General features: G+C 39.6%; 1 protein-coding gene across 1 annotated transcript in view; it reads left to right on the forward strand.

Annotated features, from left to right (window-relative positions):
* TCERG1L (transcription elongation regulator 1 like) overlaps positions 1–19,013 on the forward strand; it is a 240,357-nt gene extending 221,344 nt beyond the window's left edge. Inside the window, exons 11-13 of the mRNA XM_006136638.5 lie at positions 8,881–8,970; positions 12,942–13,060; positions 17,586–19,013. Of these exons, the coding sequence (XP_006136700.3) occupies positions 8,881–8,970; positions 12,942–13,060; positions 17,586–17,742 (366 nt within the window). The 3' untranslated portion in view covers positions 17,743–19,013. The remainder of the gene's footprint in view (positions 1–8,880; positions 8,971–12,941; positions 13,061–17,585) is intronic.
* Positions 19,014–19,781: the final 768 nt, after the last annotated feature.

The raw sequence follows: 19,781 nt of genomic DNA on the forward strand, positions 1-19,781 counted from the left end.
TTCCGAGTGTGGTGTTCTGTCCCATCCAGTAGCACCAAGAAGACTTAGGGTATGTCTACACTACCCTCCTAGTTCGAACTAGGAGGGTAATGTAGGCATACCGCACTTGCAAATGAAGCCCGGGATTTGAATTTCCCGGGCTTCATTTGCATAAGGTAGTTTCACGAGGAGTAACGGTAGTTCGGAATAGGCACCTAGTCCGAACTACCTAGTTCGAGCCCCGTGTAGCCGCGCTGCACGGGGTTCGAAGCAGCGGGGATTTAAAAATGGCGGCTCCCCGCTTATGCTAATGAAGCCCGGGAAATTCAAATTCCGGGCTTCATTAGCAAGTGCGGTATGCATACATTACCCGCTAGTTCAAACTAGTGGGGTAGTGTAGACATACCCAGAGACATTAATGAGTTTCTCCTACAGCAGTCATCTCCAACCCGTCAACTGCAGCATTTCTAACAGTTGATCTCAGTCTCAGTCACTGTTCTCTCTAAGGTGTGCGCCTGTATGGTGCGCACAACATTTTTTTAAGCCTGCCCACCTCCTTCGCAGAACCGTGCAGCATCACTCACCTTCCTGCTGGACCAGGGAGGTGAGTGGCATGGCTTCCACTGGGGGTTGGGACTATAGGTGAGCAGGTTGCTGCTGCCAGGGTTTGCTGATGGGGTGGGTGGGTTGGAGGGTTGTTGCTGCTGGGAGCTGGGGCAGCGGCCACATGGCTGGATGGAGTGTTTTCTGCTACACCTATTCTGTAGCAGAGAGGGCAACCATGACTCTCCAGTGCTTCTGTTGGCCCCAGGGCTTCCCCTGACTCCCACCAGCACAAACACTGCTTCTACCCCATTGCTGGAGATGCACCACCCCCTTCTCCTTCACGCTATTGCTCAGCCCAAGAGGCAGCAAACCTTTATGGACGATTAATGCCCTGTCACCATTTGTTACCATTATGAAATCTCAATTGTAAATGTGGACATGACTAAAGAGAGGTATTTTTCAAAATATAAAACCTGTAGTATTGTAACAAGATATATAAATAAGAACATCTTCATTTTCATTTTAACAATTTTTAAAGGGCAAGTGTCTGAACCTATTTATAGATACTGTTTACACATTTTTTCTAGCAGATAATATGCAGTCACAGGTGTCACACTGAGACTTGATGAGTAGAGGACAAAATGTGTAATATATACTTGAGTTTAGATTTATATAGCATAAATAGACTGTTTATTCTACATTTTCTTAGGGATAGATCTTGGCTTGCATTTAAATTCAAAAAATGGTCTTTGTGCTGAAAAAGATTGGAGACCACTGCTCTACAGTCTTCACTAATAGCCTTGTACCTTTTAGCTTGTGAATTTAGCTCCAGGCATTCCAGGTTCGGTCCTACCCACCAAACGGGGTCTTTCCAGGCCTGCCTGGATGGAGGTGGAGTAGGGGCAAAGGAGTAAGTTGCCCCAGGGCTCCCAGCCACCACTTCCATTGCTGCAGGAGTGGTGACAGTGGCCCGGAACACCAGGGCTTTTAAACCACCAGAAGAGTGTCGTGGGGTGCACTCCGGAGGCTCTAAGGCAGAGGACTCAAACTCCCGGACTCTGGGCTAGTCCTGGCTGGAGCAATTGCACAATCCAGCCTAGGACTCGTGGTGGGCTGAGGGGGCCTATCAACTACTGGCCTGAAGTTTGCCCCCTGAGCATATGGATTTGGAGATCACTTTGGGTGCCTGGCACCATGCAATGGCAGGAATGGCGGCCCCTGCACTTCTTGTAGTATCAGGAAACATGGAGAAGTAGAGCACACTTGGTGGGTGTGCTCACTCTGCTATGCTCTGCATCCCCTGTGGTTCTTCCTGCCATGGGGAGTACGGGAGGGTGCAGCCACTGCTGTTGCATGGTGCCAGGCCCCCGAATGATCCTCAAATGCGAATGCTCGGGGGGCAAAGTGACATGGAGGGGACTGGGCAGGGTGATGGCAAGAAGGATCAGGGATGTGGGACCAGTAATGGACTGGCTGGGTTCAAGCCATTTTTTTTTGCCCAAAGCATCAGGGAAAAGCAGCACAGGTTAATACTGCCTGATAACTCACTTCTATGAAGAGAGAAGACCCTGAAAGAACATTTATCACAAGAACTGAATTACTAGAGACCAGTGAAGCTGGGCAGCAGCACAGACACAAAGAACATCTGCACAAAGGCCTCTGCATCCTGCAGATCCTCTGAAAACAACACAAGTCTTGAAAATTGAGCCTCTTTTTCTGCAGAGGAGCAAGTTACAGTCAACTCGATGGTGGGCCATTTGCTGCTGGGTGGTAATAGGATTGGCTTACTCTTATTTATAGAACCCTGCATAGATACAAAATTTGTATCTGCATCCACAACAATATCTGAAAAAATGAGCCACAGATATCTGACGGTATGTCTACACTACAGCGCTAATTCGAACTAACTTAATTCGAATTAGTTAATTCGAATTAAGCTCATTCGAATTAGCGCAGCTAGACTTAAAAACTAGTTCGAAATAGCGCTTTGCTAATTCGAACTAGCATGCCCACACAGAGTGGACCCTGAACAGAGGTTAAGGATGGCCGGAAGCAGTGCCAGCAGGGCATCAGATGAGGACTTAGAGCGTGGAGCTGCTGTCTCAGGCTAACCGAGGGCTGTGCTTAAAGGGACCCAACCCCAACGCCGGACAGACAGTTCTCAGGGTTCCCCGCTTGCAAAGCAGTCCTGGCTTGGAGTGCCCTGAGTGCCCACACGCGGAACATCACAGCACTCGGCCATCAGCCCGGCTGCACTTGCCGCAGGCTGCCATCCGGGGGGAGGGAGATATCGGGGGCTGCAGGAGAACTTCCACCCCAAGAAGCCCGCAGAGCCAGCCCAGTCCTCCCCATCGGGGGCTCGTACCCCATTCCTCCCTCACCTCCTTCCACTTACCCCTCCCTAGCCTCCCTTCCTGATGTACAAAATAAAGAAAACGTGTGGTCAAAAATAGAATCTCTCTTTATTGAACAAAACTGGGCGAGACTGGGAAAAAGAGGTGGGAGAGGGGAAGAGAGAGGCTGGGAGAGGAGAGGGCAACTAAAATGATCAGGGGTTTGGAACAGGTCCCATATGAAGAGAGGCTAAAGAGACTGGGACTTTTCAGCTTAGAGAAGAGGAGACAGAGGGGGGATATGATAGAGGTCTATAAAAGCAAGAGTGGTGTGGAGAGGATGCATAAAGAAAAGTTCTCCATTAGTTCCCATTATAGAAGGACTAGAGGACACCAAAGGAAAGGAATGTGTAGCAGGCTTCAAACTAGTAACAGAAAGTTGTTCTTCACAAAGCAAAGAGTCAACCTGTGGAACTCCTTACTGCAGGAGGCTGTGAAGGCTACAACTAGAACAGAGTTTAAAGAGACATGAGATAAAGTCATGGAGGTTGGGTCCATGGAGTGCTGTTAGCCAGGGGGTAGAAATGATGTCCCTGCCCAAAGTTTGGGGAAGGCTGGAGATGGATGGCACGAGACAAATGGCTTGGTCACTGTCTTTGGTCCATCCCCTCTAGGGTACCTAGGGTTGGCTGCTGTCAGAAGACAGGCTACTGAGCTAGATGGACCTTTGGTCTGACCCAGTACAGCCATTGTAAGCTCAGGGCTCAGTGTTGGGGGTCTCAGTGGACCACCTTGATTTTTATGCACACCTGCTCCTGGGTGGCCAGGCTGGCAGCTCTCCTGCCACTTTCCTGTGCCTAGTGCAGAGTTCGTGGATGAGGTCCACGATTTCTGCACTAGACCAGGCAGGTGCCCACCACTTGCGGTCCTGGCCAGGCTCCCGAGAGCCGCCAGCCTGGTCCCGGGAAGAGGTGGAGGGCTGGGGGGCATCGGGTGGCTGGCTCATGGCGTGCCAGGTTCAGGGTCTGCCGGCTGGGTGTTGGCAGGCTTGCACCTGGCACGGGCACCATAGCCAGCCCTTGCCCCTTTAAGGGCTCTGGGGCCGGGAGGGGGGCATACGAGTTTCCCTGGTGGTGCCCAGAGTGGCCACCAGGGAAAGCTGGGGAGGGCTAGCCTCCCACTAGTTTGAATTAAGGGGCTACACAGCCCTTAATTCGAACTAGTAAGTTCGAACTACGCTTAGTCCTCGTTAAATGAGGTTTACCTAGTTCGAACTAAGCGCTCCGCTAGTTCGAATTAAGTTCGAACTAGCGGAGCACTAGTGTAGCACCTATGAAAGTTAATTCAAACTAACGTCTGTTAGTTCAAATTAATTTTGTAGTGTAGACGTACCCAGAGGCTATAAAGTGGATATCTATGGATTTGCATGTCTCTATTTATTTATGCCTGCAACCTGTATTGCATCAGGCTTACCAGAAATTCTAGGGAATTCAAAGGTGGCATAAAAACATCTTTCCCCCATCTCCAATTTTGTGTGGTGTACACCTCAATCAGACCTGTGAATCTGGACTCCAGTGTTTACAGTTGTGGGGTATGAGATTATTGGTGAGTATTAATGGAAAGTCACTATTCAAGTAATTTCAATTATTATGCCTTTTTTCAGTTATTGGAGTGCTTGGACTTATCCATGCCCTTTAAATGTTGTACAATCAACATTCTGAGTAGGTAAATAAAGTGTACATTTAAATTACAGGTAGAATAAATCAGTTATATCTGTCTCATAATCATCACCACAATCTGAATTATAGATCTGTCTAATACTGTGACCATAAAATTTCACCCACAAAATTAGACCCCCCCAGTGTCTCCTCTTCCCTCGGTACAATGAAGGAGGATTCAATATCAATTCCTGTTGGAATTAACAAGCATTATACATATATGTCCCAACTCTGCAAACAAATAATGCACATACTGTATTCAGTGGGACTACTCAGATATTGAAGTGTTATAGAATCAGTGCCTTTAACCTCTCATGAATCAAAGGGAGTCTACAGCCCCCAAATATATTTCTTATGGGAGAAACTGTGACTTTTAGAAAAAGCATTTCAAAATGGTGGCACATGTCTTTTCCCATCATATATACTATAGGAGGGGGAGGGGTAGTTTCTAATCTGTAGTCCACAACTGGGGTGGGGTGACAGAATTAGAGATAGGTGTGTCTGTAGTTTAGCAGTAAACTACCCATAAATCAAACTTATTTTATTAAGATTTCATTATTTTATGACCAAAAGTGTGCAGAATATTTCCAAATATTACTAAACATAGCACAAGAAATGTGCAATGATTTAGGTATTCAACTGTCATGGTCAAAGTTTAAAAGTATCAGGGTTGTTATATGAAAAGCATTTTGAAATGTTGTACACTGATAAAATTCAGATTAACTTGTTAGAACAATGAGAAATTTGTCATTTCCGTTATCACTTAAATGTATATTGATTCTACATTGCTTAATGACTGAAGCCCAAGGCACTTACTAAATACTAACTGTCCAGGGCATGCTGATGATTAATCCCAGTTGGCTATAACTTCCTCAGGAAATGCAGAGAAGTATAGTTGTTATTCTTATTTCATACTGATTATTTAAATATCATTTGCCATTTTGCAGCAGTGCCATTGTTTTTTCAAAGATGATTTCTTTGAATAGCACTAGGGCTGCTGCAGGCATTTTTAAGAATACAAAGCTTAAGTGCCAATCACGACTTCTGTTTAGCACAGAATATTTTGCTTAAATACCACATTGTTGTGTAGGGGATACACTTATATAAAATATGTATTTTCTGAGTGTGAGTGAATAATAGAATGTTAAACATGAGTTTTGTTTTCATTTATATGATTTTATTTATTATTGTGTAAAACAATAGCATAATTGGTAGGTGTATGGCAACTAATCCTATATAAAGATCAGTTCCCAATTTTATTATCTCCTATTTAGAATTAATTTTGTCAGCTCCAGGGCCCAATCCTGCATTCTGCACAAAGGCAAAACTCCAAGTTAAATCAAAGGCAGCTTTTCATTGGAAGGCATTGCAGACCTATGCCCCTAGTCATGTTATACAAAAATAAATTTCATTTTGTGCCAGCATTAATTAGAATATTTTATGTTACTGATGATATTTTGTATAATTAATTAATTAACAGTGATATTATATAAGATTTGAAACCACGCTAGGGATTTAACTCACATATATTGAAAATGTCACATCATAAAAGCTTCTGAGCAAAGGTGAATAAGAATATAGAAGACCCTCAAATCTAATGTTTTGTCCCCCCACTGGCCTTATTAATTTAATAATGTTTCTGATATTAGGGGCTTGTCTGCAAAGAAAAATTCTTGATTGATAATTGAGCTAATGGCCGCAAAATGAGTCTGCCTGCGGCACTGGAAGGATAATTCTGCACCAAAAGAAGCAGAGTCATTTGCATGCTGTCCTCTGATGGTTTCCTAAAAGAATAACACATTCCAAGCGAGCAACCACAGGGATGTTTCTGAGAACATCAGGAAGTCTTTTTGTTACAATTTATTATTATTTATCACCTAAAGTGCCGATGTGTTCCAACAAAAAATGGAGACACAATCCCTCCCGTGAAGAGTATACGGTTTACAAAAACAAGGCAGATGCTCCCCATTAGAGTGTTTCTTTCCATTACATTGATTTGTGTATGTATTTGTTTGAATTGACTTGAGCTTTCATGATGGAATGAAATGGCTATTGTTTGGTTGAATATTATATATAAAAGCAATATAATCTGGAGTTAAATGGTTGTTTTGGGGGCTAGTGAGGAAATGTGGTGACAGAAATGTAGGATACAACCTCTGGAATACTTCATCAAGGGTGGCAGAAGGAAGCAGTATGATTTCGGATAAGAGTTTGCCATGGAAATCTCAGATGCCATGACTTTCAGAGATTTCCATAATATTTTCTAGTGCAGCTTCCGCCCCGGGCCAGCACGGCTGGAGCTGGCAGACAGTGGGAACCTAGAGCACTATGGGCAATGCTGGCCTAGCACTGTCCGCTGCTCTGTGGGACATATGGGGAGTTCAGTCTGTTATTCCCTGCCATGGGCCTCAAGTTTAAGTCATACCTCATCAGGCCTCCCTCCCCCATTATTTTTAGTAAAGGCTATTGTAGCCATTTTTTAAATCTTTAACCACTTCTCCCAAAGTTGAACTTACAATTAGGGTAACAATGAGTAGTCCTGTAGCACCTTAGAGGCTAACAAATATAACAAATATCATGAGCTTCCATGGGCAAAAACTACTTCCTCAGCCAAGTGGAGAAAAAGAGTGAGTAACATAGCTACCCCTCTGAGACTTATCATTAGGGTAAATTTATAGGCTCAATTATTATAACCTTCCTTAGTGCACGCTCACATAAGCAGCCATAATTTAGCCCTTTTTTATTTGGGTAAATGTGTTGAGATATATTGCTTTAAATGAATTGAATTTTGACTTGATGGGGGGGAAAGAGGAAGTGTATTCTTAAGGAGTGTTGAGGGAGCTATCTTTCCAGGACAATGGTTCTCTGTTTGTTTTATATTGGTACAGTGCTAGCAAATGAAGCTTAGGACTCTTCTCACTACCATTATGTAAAGAATTAATGAGATCTTAATCCAATAAAGCATATGCATCATTAATTCATTGTTTTGTAAAAATGTTCAGTGAAATATTTTATTGGGGGAAGGAGGGAAAGTCTGTGGAATTTCCTTTTCTTATATAGTCCCATCTATTAGTTACACCTTATCTTCAGCAATCAGTATTGATAGTCTGGCACTAATCAGATAAATTGTCTCTCCACACACAGATTAGAAATCAACCATCCTTTCCCACTCATTCACAATAAATTTTACCAATGTGTTTTCAAAGTGCTCATTAACTATCTGTCTGTTTTCCAGCATTAGCTGTGATTTTCCCACACTTTGTCCACAAGACATTTTCTTTTGTAGGTTTGTTTTTGTTTCTGTTTAGGCATTTATGGTTATAAATGTTATCACATAAACAGACAGATGCTTCTAGAAAAAGTACAATTAAAGGCTATATTTAAGGAAGCAGAAAAACAGAAAAGCAAGATTAAAGTAAATATATACTGCAGGGTTCAAAAAACCTGTGGCAGATATATCAAATCAAGTGGAAAATGATCATAAAAATTGTTAGTAGAAATCAATAGTCAGATTACAAGTAATAAACATTTTCACATAAGACTGAAACTTCCAGAAAAAAATGCAGTTGAAGACTAGACAATTGTTAGTAGAAATCAGTAGACAGATGGTCATTTTATAGGTAAATAAAGATAAAAGGATAAATGGAGATAAAAGGAGGTGGCTAAATAGAGATATAATAAGTAGAACTACAAAATAATGTATGGTGAGAGTCAGAAATCAATTTAACCCAACGGATTGAAAAATTATAATTTTCCTTATTTATGTGTTTGCTTCCTTCGGGTACAATATTTTCCCACACTAGTTCAAAGAAGCCTTGTATCACAGTGCTCTCTTGTTTTCCTTTTCTGTTGTTTGAGTCGATACGTTTCTCAAATGGCACCCTCACTTTCAGGTTAGTTTTCTTCATCCAGTTTTTCCCTTCACTTTGGTTCTTCATTTTGTATCCTCCTAGAAACATCCTATCCCAGTCACATTTGTGTGAATATTTTGTCAGGAGACTCTATGCCATTAAATCAGGGATGGGAAATTAGCATCCTGCAGGCTGGATGCAGTTTGCCAGCATTAGCCCCGACAGGCTACTGGCACTTTATTTACCTGCACATCTGCAGGTATAGCTGCACGCAGCTCTCATTTATCATGGATTGCCATTCCTTACCAATGGGAGCTGCAGGAAGCAACACAATTCAGGACACCCCTTATTGCCCACGCGTGTATTAAAGATAGTTCTGTGGCTTGGAACACTTCTTTATTACAAGACCCTAGTGATGTTGTCTAAAGCAGATGCATTCATGTATTTCTTCAGGTCTCAGCATTTTCTACATGGGAAAAAGAATTACATAAAATAGTATTTGATCCACGTTACCTTCTGCTAAACTCTGAGGAACGTAAACAGGTGAGTTCAAAAGAGAATTAATAATGTATGTTATCAGTCTATCGAGTATCTTATTGGTGATACTTACCATTGTAATCGTAACCTTCCTTCCTCTCTTCTTCTCTAGAAAGTAGGATTTAAAATGTTAACTACAGTTAAGGATTTTTTTTTTAATATTTGTGAAATGAGATTGAGTCTAGGTGCCGCTCTTGTGAAATTCCTATCACCTGATTTCACAAGTCTCTATGTTGGGCAACCCATAGAACACAGCTGTCAGGGCCAACCCCCCAAACAGCTCTGAAAATCAGGGAGGGAGGACATCAAGGGGCTATTTCTATAATGATTTGTGTTACTTTAGCAGATGAAATGATGTTCTTTGTATCCGCTAAAACTTTTTTAGGGTACTTGTTTTTTTTTTCATTGATATACATTCCAGTAGTCAACCCTGAAGTTAATGGATGAATGGTATCATAATGTGTTGGTCTGTGTCCAATAGGATGAACACAGGTTTCTGACAAGCTGTGAATAGAAGTGGATTTTATTGTGATCATGGTTATTTGGGTATCCAGTACCACTGATGGTTCAAAAAGACTTCAAAGCCCAACCAGCCTAACAAACTTTTGAGGGCAAATGCCCTATATAATAAGAATGTTATGAAGAAGTTCCATTCATCAAAATGCTTCCATCTTATTATTTCTGTCACCTCGAGTTTCTCTCTCAACCAGTTTCTTTCTCAATCAGCTCTCATCATTCAGGAGCTTCAAGAACCCGGGGAATGGTTATGTTAACTTTAGATATAAAAGAGATATAGAATCAGGTCTTGTCCTTGTCCTTGTTCATGCTTCCACCCATATATTGTCTCCACAGTTCCCCTAAATGACTTCATATAGTTATTGAATGGGATGATGAAGAGGACTGAACTTTGTGGGGCTCTATAGGTGAGGCCTTGAAAGTGGAGGAACAGTTGCCTGTGATGCAGAGTACAAAAGGAAAGTTCCTTAAGGAAACACATACAGTAATACTCTTCTGTCCTTAATATTAAAAATATATTAACATACCCTTTCCATGTAAACCCTTTCCAAATTTTATTTTTCTTTATACGTTTTATAAAATTTGATTATGAAAATGAGAGAAATATTTAGAATAGAAGCTTAGTAATGGACCAAGAAGACAGTGATACATAGCAAGCAGGCTTTGTATTTCCTTCAGTGATTCAACAAGGACACAATGTAGACATTGCTCAATCTTATTGCTTCTTTCTTTTTATCAAGTGCATGTGTGATACACATGAGAAATTCATTTATAGGCGTTAGCTTGAAGTCTTGCTGACATGAGCCTCATTTATGGGATATATTAAATACTGAAGGAAAATCATTGTGAAGAACAAAAGACTATATAGATACAATCATAACTATATTACAAAAAGGAGTATAACTATATAGAGAAGATCAAAGTCATGCTAATGCTGCTACTGAGACAAAATAATTCAAGCTTAAAATCAATGTAGAAGTGGAATATAATTAGATACTGTGTAAAAAGTATGGAGAAGGTAAAGAGAGAGTGCCCTGGATTTTCTGAGCCAGCAAAGAAATGAGACAGTCTGGAACTATTTTTAAATGTGCATATGCTAAAAATTAATCCATGCATTTTTTGAGAACTGTTACGAAAATAGTTCACAGTAAGTAAAGATTAATCAAAATAGAGGTTTCTAATTTAGATGATTTGCTGGGTAGACATATTGAACTGTGAGCCAGGTGCCATGGGTCTAACATATTTAGTAGGTGGCATCTGCATACTGAAATTATAGATACTTAAATAGTGTGACCACAGACTGGAAGCAATTACACTTATTTATCTATTATTCTCTTTTATTCCTGAAAAAGAGGGTGGCCTTGGATAATATTAAATGACTGACGTAATGAATCATTATATATTCGTTTCAATATAGCTAAAATTGGTAAAAGAAATAATCACCCTTTTGTTATCAGATTCATCAAAAAATTTGCCTGTACTGATGCAGATTCCAAGGCCTTATTTCAAGTAAAACTATCAGGATTGGGGGGTTGGAGGGAAAAAAATAACCTGTGCTGTAAATCAGTAAGTTTTGGCATGAAGGGATGCATGCCCATGCAGTTTTGGAGTTATCTGAATTAATTCATGTTTTGTGGACTCCGTGGTGAGTTTTTTGAAGACCACATCAAAAATTAAATATAGGATTCATACCTAGGTGATGGCTTTTTATACAATCAATAATTGATGCTGCTTCCATCTTTTGGTCTCAGACAAACAGGAAGCTTGAAAAGTGTAGGTTAATTGCACCCACAAACAGAAAGAGCATGAACCCTTGACTTGATCTTTCTCTTGTATTAATTTGATCATGATGCAAACTGTGGTTGTTGTTGTGGTTGTTTTTTTTAATGTTTGTGTGTAGTTTTCTCTGTGCTGATTGGGGAATGCAATGATCTTTTATGTAATACTACATGTTTGCTCTGTTTACTTAGCAGTATTTCCCAAGGGGTTTTTACCACCCAGTAGAAAATGGCATCAGACATTAGACTCCAGTGAAATAGACTATGGCAAGAAATAGTGATACGTGAAGGAGATATTGTATTAGAAAATGAAGTGATCTATTAATTTTTATTAAGATTATCAAGTGTTGTCATTTTGGGTCTCCTTTTCTGTAATACTAACAAAGAGACTGCTTATTAATTGGAATTCTCTGTAGATAAAGGGAGAAAGGAGCGATCGAACACATTATTTATTGTATTTTTCCTTTATTTAGTTGAGCTTTGGACAAAAATAATCACTGTGTAAGCAGTATAATGAGAATTCCTTCTATTGGAACCCCAAGAGGCGAACTATATATTCTCTGACAAGCTCTTTCATACACCAAGACTTCTAGAAAACAATTATGATTGCTAGCCAAGCACTATTTCAGTGAATAGAACTAAATGATAATGACTTTACCAATACTGAAGGTGAATGCATGGTGATAGCACTAGTAATGGCAACATCAACTGATTTTATGTTTCATTTGTTTCACATATTTACTTACCCAACTTGTAAGAACACTTGCAATAATTTCATCTGCTTTTTTTACTTGTTTCCTGATCCCACTTACTTTATCCGACTTTTGAGTGTAAACTTTACCAGAGGCATTTCTTCCCTTAACTGTGCATCAAGTAAAAATCCATGTTACTGTGTATCAGTTTCATAAAATAAACTGAATGATTTTTCACTCTATCTTGCATGAAATGTAGATTTGCATATATGCATCATTCATGAGTGAATGAAAAGTCCCTAGTACCCAGAGGGTGTTTGTGTACTTTTTACAGTGCAAACAAGAAATTGGCAGATAAAGAGAACTAAGAGCCTTTTGACAAACAGCTGCTTTTGTTCCACCATTGGAGTGTTAAACAATTGTAAATTATTCGTAAGCAAAGTATTAATTTCTATTCTGTGCCTATGTAGCTTTTTCTTTGGTAGGAAAATTCACATAGATATTTAGATGCTTAAAGAAACAGATTGGCATCTTGAGAGATTTATTACAGTATGTAGGTGCCTGATTTCACATAGACATTATTGGCTTCATATACATAGGTACAGTGTATCACATGGAATCCAGCCGAGGTGAAGGACCATTCAATCTTCCTTTATGTAACGTCCATGAAATTGCTATCTGAGCATCAGAGACAGTTTCACAGTTGGGAGTTCAGGCAAGATGCATATTTCAAACCAAATAAATATAATGTGGATCTTATGAATGTTTAGCTGTGAGCATGATTAGGAATCTACATGTATGATAAGAAGTTCTGATTAAGATTGAACTTTGTGTTAGGATCTAGAAACAACGGCCAAAATTGACATCTCCAACCTATGATGTAGCTAAAGCACTGCAGTTCTCAAAGGCTGCCTGTAACCCTTTGATTTACCATGTATACCACAATGTGCTTGTTAATAAATCCTTCTACATTTGTTTCTTTTTAAAAAAGATATTTGAGCAGTTTGTCAAGACCAGAATAAGAGATGAGTACAAGGAAAAGAAAAATAAATTATTGCTAGCCAAAGAAGAATTTAAAAAACTTCTGGAGGAATCCAAACTGTCACCAAGGTATGGAGCTATTTTGTGAAGCAATTGATATTTGTTGTCTCTTATTAATCAAAACAAAAAATGGAGAAGAAACCATGTACATTAGGTTATGATTGTTCTCCTTGACATCCAGTAAAACTTCCAAGTCAAGTTTTGTAGAAAAAAATCTGACATTACAAATGGAGATCTTTGGGTAGGATAAAATTAGATTATCCTGTTTTACTGTTGCACTAAAAATTAATGTCATTGTATGCTTTCTTCCTCAATAATAGTTTGCAGTACCTTGTGACATTCCTGGAAACAGAAAGTATATCAAAAGTGTGGTAAAAATAACAAGCATACAAGTGTCTTTAATGCAAAATTACGAAGTATTTTCTATTTGTGTGGTTTTTGACAAAAAATAAATTACACTTTTTAAAGAATTATGATTAATGCCATGCCTCTATGTGTCAATGACATTTTAAGTAGCTATTGCTTGTGTTTCCAAAGATATTTAGGGTCAAGAATTGTATCTAAGAAATTACATTCTTATGATATTGCTTTTTTAAGGTAAATTATGCAGATATATACATTTTCTCTTTTTTGTTTATGACTCTGGTAAATCATTAAAAGTAAAGATGAAATTATAGTTCTTTTACTAAAATGGAAGATAATTTTGTGGCACTGTGTCTCCACATATCAAGAAGTGAACAACATTTAATCAAATTGTATTGAAGTAATAATTAAAAGTATCCTTTTGACAGCGGAACTAAGAATACTCCAGGCCAATCTAATAGCTAATAATTGGCTCAAGCAATTGTGTTTTTATTTTCAAGAATAAAATCATTCTGTGTGTACTTGTAATATTCATGGCCTACAAGAGTACAGAGGATTTTGCACTTTCTGGGTTTGCCCAATTCAGCTGGAATACCCAGACTTTAGTAATATTCTCAGCTTTTAAATAATCCTGGATCAGTCTCTAGTATTATCAAATAAAGAACAAGTAATTTCCAAGTTGACCATTACAAATCTGCGTACTATATAACAAGATGTAGTTAATGACAAATCATCAAACATTCATATGGGAATGGACAGTAATTAAAATAAAGAAGCAGTCAGCAAGCCAGCCCAATGTTGAAAAATAAATCTAATGGAATGCAAAAGTAAGCAGCCACAAGTATTGCCACAGTAAATTCAGAGACGCACACAGCAAACCAATCTCCAGAATTCCCAAAATTCATTCTAGAGATGATCCCAAACTATTTTTAGATATAAATCCCCCTGTACTTTGGAGTTAGGTTCTGGATCTAAAGGTCATAACGGTCTACAATTTCATGTATATAAGTTTGCAACTGTGTATCTACGAAGTACTTGGATGTTAAGACAAAAATCCAGAATTTATTTCAATGAAACTTGTATGAAGATTAGATTATTTTGTTTAGTAACAGTTAGCTGAAGATCATACAGCACTTCAAAGTAGTGTAAGTACAATCCAAATTGTACATATGGGGAAACTGAGGCACTGAGCAGATAAATGAATTTGTGCAAGATCACACAAGTTAATGGCAGACCTGCAGATCAATCTCAGTACTGCTTTTGGGTCCATCTCCAGTTCACAGAACATGCTTTTTTCAGCTCCTACATATTATTATTACTTTTCTCCACTATTCCCATTACATCTGTATTTTTCCATAACTTTTCAAAATCATTTGAGAGTAACCTTAAAAACAACAACAACCTTGGATTCTAAGGGAAATATCAAATTGGACATCCAGGAAACAGTAACTTATTAATGACCTTTGAGTGAGTCAGGATGCCAATATTTTTATTATGTTGTATTAAAAGACCTGGTAGAACCACGTATCCTGGCTGCCGGCTTAGTCTAAGAGCCAGACCAGGGGTGGGGGAGGCTGCAGGGCCACCCAGTGGCCAGCAGCTGCTCCCTGGGACAGACCAGGGTGGTGGGTGCTGCCAGCCAGAGGCTTTAGGCTGGGCCTTTCTATTTCCTGTGGTCATTCCATAGTATAGTACCAGACCCTTCCCTTTTCAATTCCATGAGAAACAATCCAGTTCCAGGCACATCCCTCTGTCTTGTCACCACCAAACCCTGACCTTACTTTAGGTTAACATAAGAGGAAGCTGCATAATAAATTTGGTGGTCCCAGCTCTTATCATTTAGTAGTTCTTGAACAGATAGACAGATGCACATTTCTAAAATATACTGATAGAAGATAATTAATTAAACATAATTCCTGACTTTGCTATTGGTGATTTCTGAAGAGAAACTTACTGGCATATCATATGACTATGTTTAGCCAAATGCTTATTTACCCAAGTACTTCCCATGCTCAGCACCATGATATCTGAGTACAAACATAAGCCAGCATCTTTACTCTCATAGGGCATGTCTAGACTACATGGCTCCATCAACGGAGCCATGTAAACTAGTTTACCTAGCATAGGCAAAGAAGCAAGGATTTAAATAATCGCCGCTTCATTAAAATAAACATGGCCACTGTGCTCTGCCAACGATCAGCTGGTCCAGCACAGTGTGGCAGTCTAGATGCGGATCTGTCAGCTGGGGAAGCCTTTGCCGACCGATCCTATAAACCTCATTTCATGAGGCATAAGGGATTGGTCAGCAAAGGCTTCCCTAACCGACAGATCCACGTCTAGACTGCTACGCTGTGCCGGATCAGCTTTTCATCGGCACAGCATGGCGGCCACGTTTATCTTAATGAAGTGGGGATTATTTAAATCCTTGCTTCTTTGCCTATGCCGGGTAAACTAGTTTACATAGCTCCGTTGATGGAGCCATGTAGTCTAGACATACCCAAATATAGCAATCACATTTGTAAATACCGGGCATGATCATATAGCCCTTATGCAATTTTCCTGTGACTTATTAGAAGAGATAAATCAAAGTGGTTTTTTTAGGTATCATTTACCATGTATTACTGAGAAAATGTTTTCCAATTGATTACACAGAGTAGTGTTTTCTACTATGACTTTGAATAATTATGGAAAATCTGAGAATGCCTTTGTAAAAATGATGCTCATCAACCAGCAGTATTACTAAATTAACACATTTCGGCAGCTATTATGTCCATTATTCTACATCACCAGGATAAACTAATTACTCAGCAAGCTTTTCAAAATCAATAAATATACACTATACAAAGATGAGAATAATGATTAGTGCAGGCAGGCCAAGTGGATCAAGAAGCAAAGGTGATTTTGACTTTAGCATTGCCTCTTGACTCACAGTGATCCCACTGATGCTCTTGATAAATAGTTTCAGGAATAGGGCTAAACTTATGACGTCTGGTGCCCTGCACAGCCTGAGTACCTAGTCTCCTCATCAGTGTTCCCTCTAAGCTGAGCAGCAGCACAGATTCACAGGTGATTAATCAGCCCTGTTCAGTCAGAGGCTCGGGGATCCCTGCATGGAGCTCACTGACAGGATTGGGTCTGATTAATTACCTGTGAAGTTGTGCTGATGCTCAGTTTAGAGGGAACACTGTCCCCCATCCTCTGTCAAGGGCAGCAACTCTGCAGGGGGTGTCTGTGCTCAGGACTGTGGGTGCAGGAACAGGCAGGAAGGCTGGTGGTGAACCAGGCAGAATAGGGTGTGGTGTAGCCCACCAGAGCTGTGGGCCAGGAAGCAGAGCAGAGGGAGATTGGGGTTGCAGATGCTAGTTTGTGGAGGAGAGGCCTAGGGGACTGTGGCCACTAGAACTGGCTGAGTGATCAGAGCAGGGGGTGGAGAGCTGGGGGATTTTGCCACTGGAGTGGGGGGCAGAATGAGGGCTTGAGGGATTTGGCCACTAGGGCTAGGAGGTGGTAGGGTTGCCAGATGGTTTCAACAAAAATACCGGACACACTTGACATTATATCACAATCTACATTACATCTTATTTAGAAAATACCGGACATTTATATTTTCTCATTTATATTTTCTCAATTTGTTTCCCGAACAGAAAGCTCAAATGCTGGACTGTCCAGTTCAAAACTGGACACCTGGCAACCCTAGGAGGTGAAGCAGAGGATCAGGGGATTGAGGGTTCGGGCCACCAGGACCAGGAAGTGATTAGAGCAGGGATGGGGGAACTAGGGTATTCAACTTCCAGTACTGGGAGGCAGAGCATGGGGCTTGTGGATTCAACTGCCAGGGTGAGGAGGAGGAGCAGGGATGAGAAAGCTGAGGGTTTGGGCTGCAATAGCCAGGAGGCGGAGGAGGGGCTGGTGGATTGGGACTCTGGGGTCGGTAGGCAGATCAAGGCAAAGGATTGGGCCACCCGGGCCAAGAAGCGATGCAGAAGCTGTGCAGGGGAGTGGGACTGGGATTTGGGGCTACTTGAGCCAGCACTGCCCTTGCATGGTGCGATTTATATGCAGCATGGGACACTACTAAATTTGGGCACAGTTCAAGAGGAACAATCTTGGTGCTTTTACGACCAATATGAAAAGTCAGATATAAAACTAAGGAGTAAAGAATTTAATAATACATTGAAAAAGGCAAAGCTTTTAATGATCCTTTGCTCATGTATTCATTTTTTTTCTGCAGAACAACATTTAAAGAGTTTGCAGAGAAATATGGCAGAGATCAGCGGTTTCGACTTGTTCAGAAGAAAAAAGACCAAGAGCACTTTTTCAACCAGTTCATTCTTATTCTTAAAAAGAGGGACAAAGAAAACAGAATAAGGCTAAGGAAAATGAGATAAGAATTTTTGAAATCTGCAATAAACACACAAGTCAATACTGTGACTGCCATAGATAATGAAATGAAGAAACAGCATTTTTTGTCTTTTTCTGATTCAAATTCCAACAACTAAAAGAAGAACCAGATATCCCCAAGAAATACTTTTTCATACTGAAGTTCAGTGAACACAAGTTGAATTTGTTCAGGTTGCTCTGCAGCAACCTGTAGGATATTTAGTTCTCAGAGAATTAATGTTTCATATTGAAGCTCTCTTTTGTACAACATTCAGAGTTTGATGCATTTCTAATTGCCATGATATGTCAATCCCTTAATTGTTTTACTTATGCAAATTACTTGTAATATACACAAATTATAAATTCAGTGCAGATTTGTAATTAAGCAGAAAACAGATGTCATCCATTACAATCTCAAGATATGTTCATCATTTAAGGGAATTATCTAAATCTATTTTTGGCAACTTTATGCATTAACATAAATTGTTTAGAAGTACAGTGATATTGAGGAATTTATCACTCAGTGTTCATATGTCTATGTCCAGTTTTCTGAGTAGTAGTAATAGGGTATTAAATGTTAATCATAGTGAAAAGTGTGAAAATCTTGGCATAAGTTCCATAGAAAAAATTATAACTTTCAAATATAGCTTTGGAATTACTCTGACTAGTGCTTTAAGGCACACAGATTACAGCAACTCTTCCCCATAAAAGTTACTATAAAGAAGCTATAATTTAAGTAACATTACCATATTACTATCTACTTATTTTTATTGTATTTGAAGATTTTGCATGAGAATTTTCTCATCATCTTTGTACAAATATTTTAATGTTTTTAATTAATAAATATTTTAAGGCAATTAATTTTAATTTCTGAATCTCTAGTATTAGCATTAAGAGTATTTGCTTGGAGTGCTAGTAAATGTATGAAGGACACATTGCTATTGCCCTTGATTTATATGTAAATTTTTACTAATGTCATTTGGAGTAATGAGAGCATTAAGGACAAAATAGATCCCACAATGACAATAAATTACATATGTTTTCTAATATAAATCAATATAACTCCACTGAAGTCAATAGAACTATCCCAACTTATACCAGCTGAGGAATAAACTGTCCTCTGTCTTCTTTCCATATCCTGTGCTGTTTCTGAGCTTATTTCTGTAAATACTTTGGAGTAGTCTCGATGCTCTGCAGATTTTCTGTTTTCTGCTTGAAGTTTGCAAATTTCCTCCAAATAAAGTTATGTTTTCCATGGCTACGTCTACACTGGCCCCTTTTCCGGAAGGGGCATGTAAATTTCACCAGTCGTCGTAGGGAAATCCGCGGGGGATTTAAATATCCCCCGCGGCATTTAAATAAAAATGTCCGCCGCTTTTTTCCGGCTTTTAAAAAAGCCGGAAAAGAGCGTCTACACTGGCCCCGATCCTCCGGAAAAAGTGCCCTTTTCCGGAGGGTCTTATTCCTACTTTGAAAAAAAAGGGCACTTTTTCCGGAGGATCGGGGCCAGTGTAGACGCTCTTTTCCGGCTTTTTTAAAAGCCGGAAAAAAGCGGCGGACATTTTTATTTAAATGCCGCAGGGGATATTTAAATCCCCCGCGGATTTCCCTACGACGACTGGTGAAATTTACATGCCCCTTCCGGAAAAGGGGCCAGTGTAGACGTAGCCCATAGGTGTATCTCAAATATTACTTACAAATTAAGACAATAATAAAAGAAAAGAAAATCCTCTTATTAAATTTAAATAATGATTCCCCAAAGAATTCAAAATGAAAAATGGGGTTAAATTCTAGCAAGGGAGGTTTAGATTAGACACTAGGAAAAATTTGCTAATAGTAAGGGTATTTAAGCACAGGCACAAATAACTCAGGGAAGTTATAGAATCCCCATGATTAGAGGTTTTTAAGAACAGAATAGTCAAACCTGTCAGGATTAGCGTAGTAATTATTTAAGGTGCGTCTACACTGCACTATTATTTCAAGTAACTAGCATTATTTTGAAATAACAATGCGAGTATCTACACAGCCATTCTGTTAGTTTGAAATA

The sequence above is a fragment of the Pelodiscus sinensis genome, chromosome 8, assembly GCF_052426305.1.
Source record: "Pelodiscus sinensis isolate ZL-2025 chromosome 8, ASM5242630v1, whole genome shotgun sequence".
Lineage (NCBI taxonomy): Eukaryota > Metazoa > Chordata > Testudines > Trionychidae > Pelodiscus > Pelodiscus sinensis.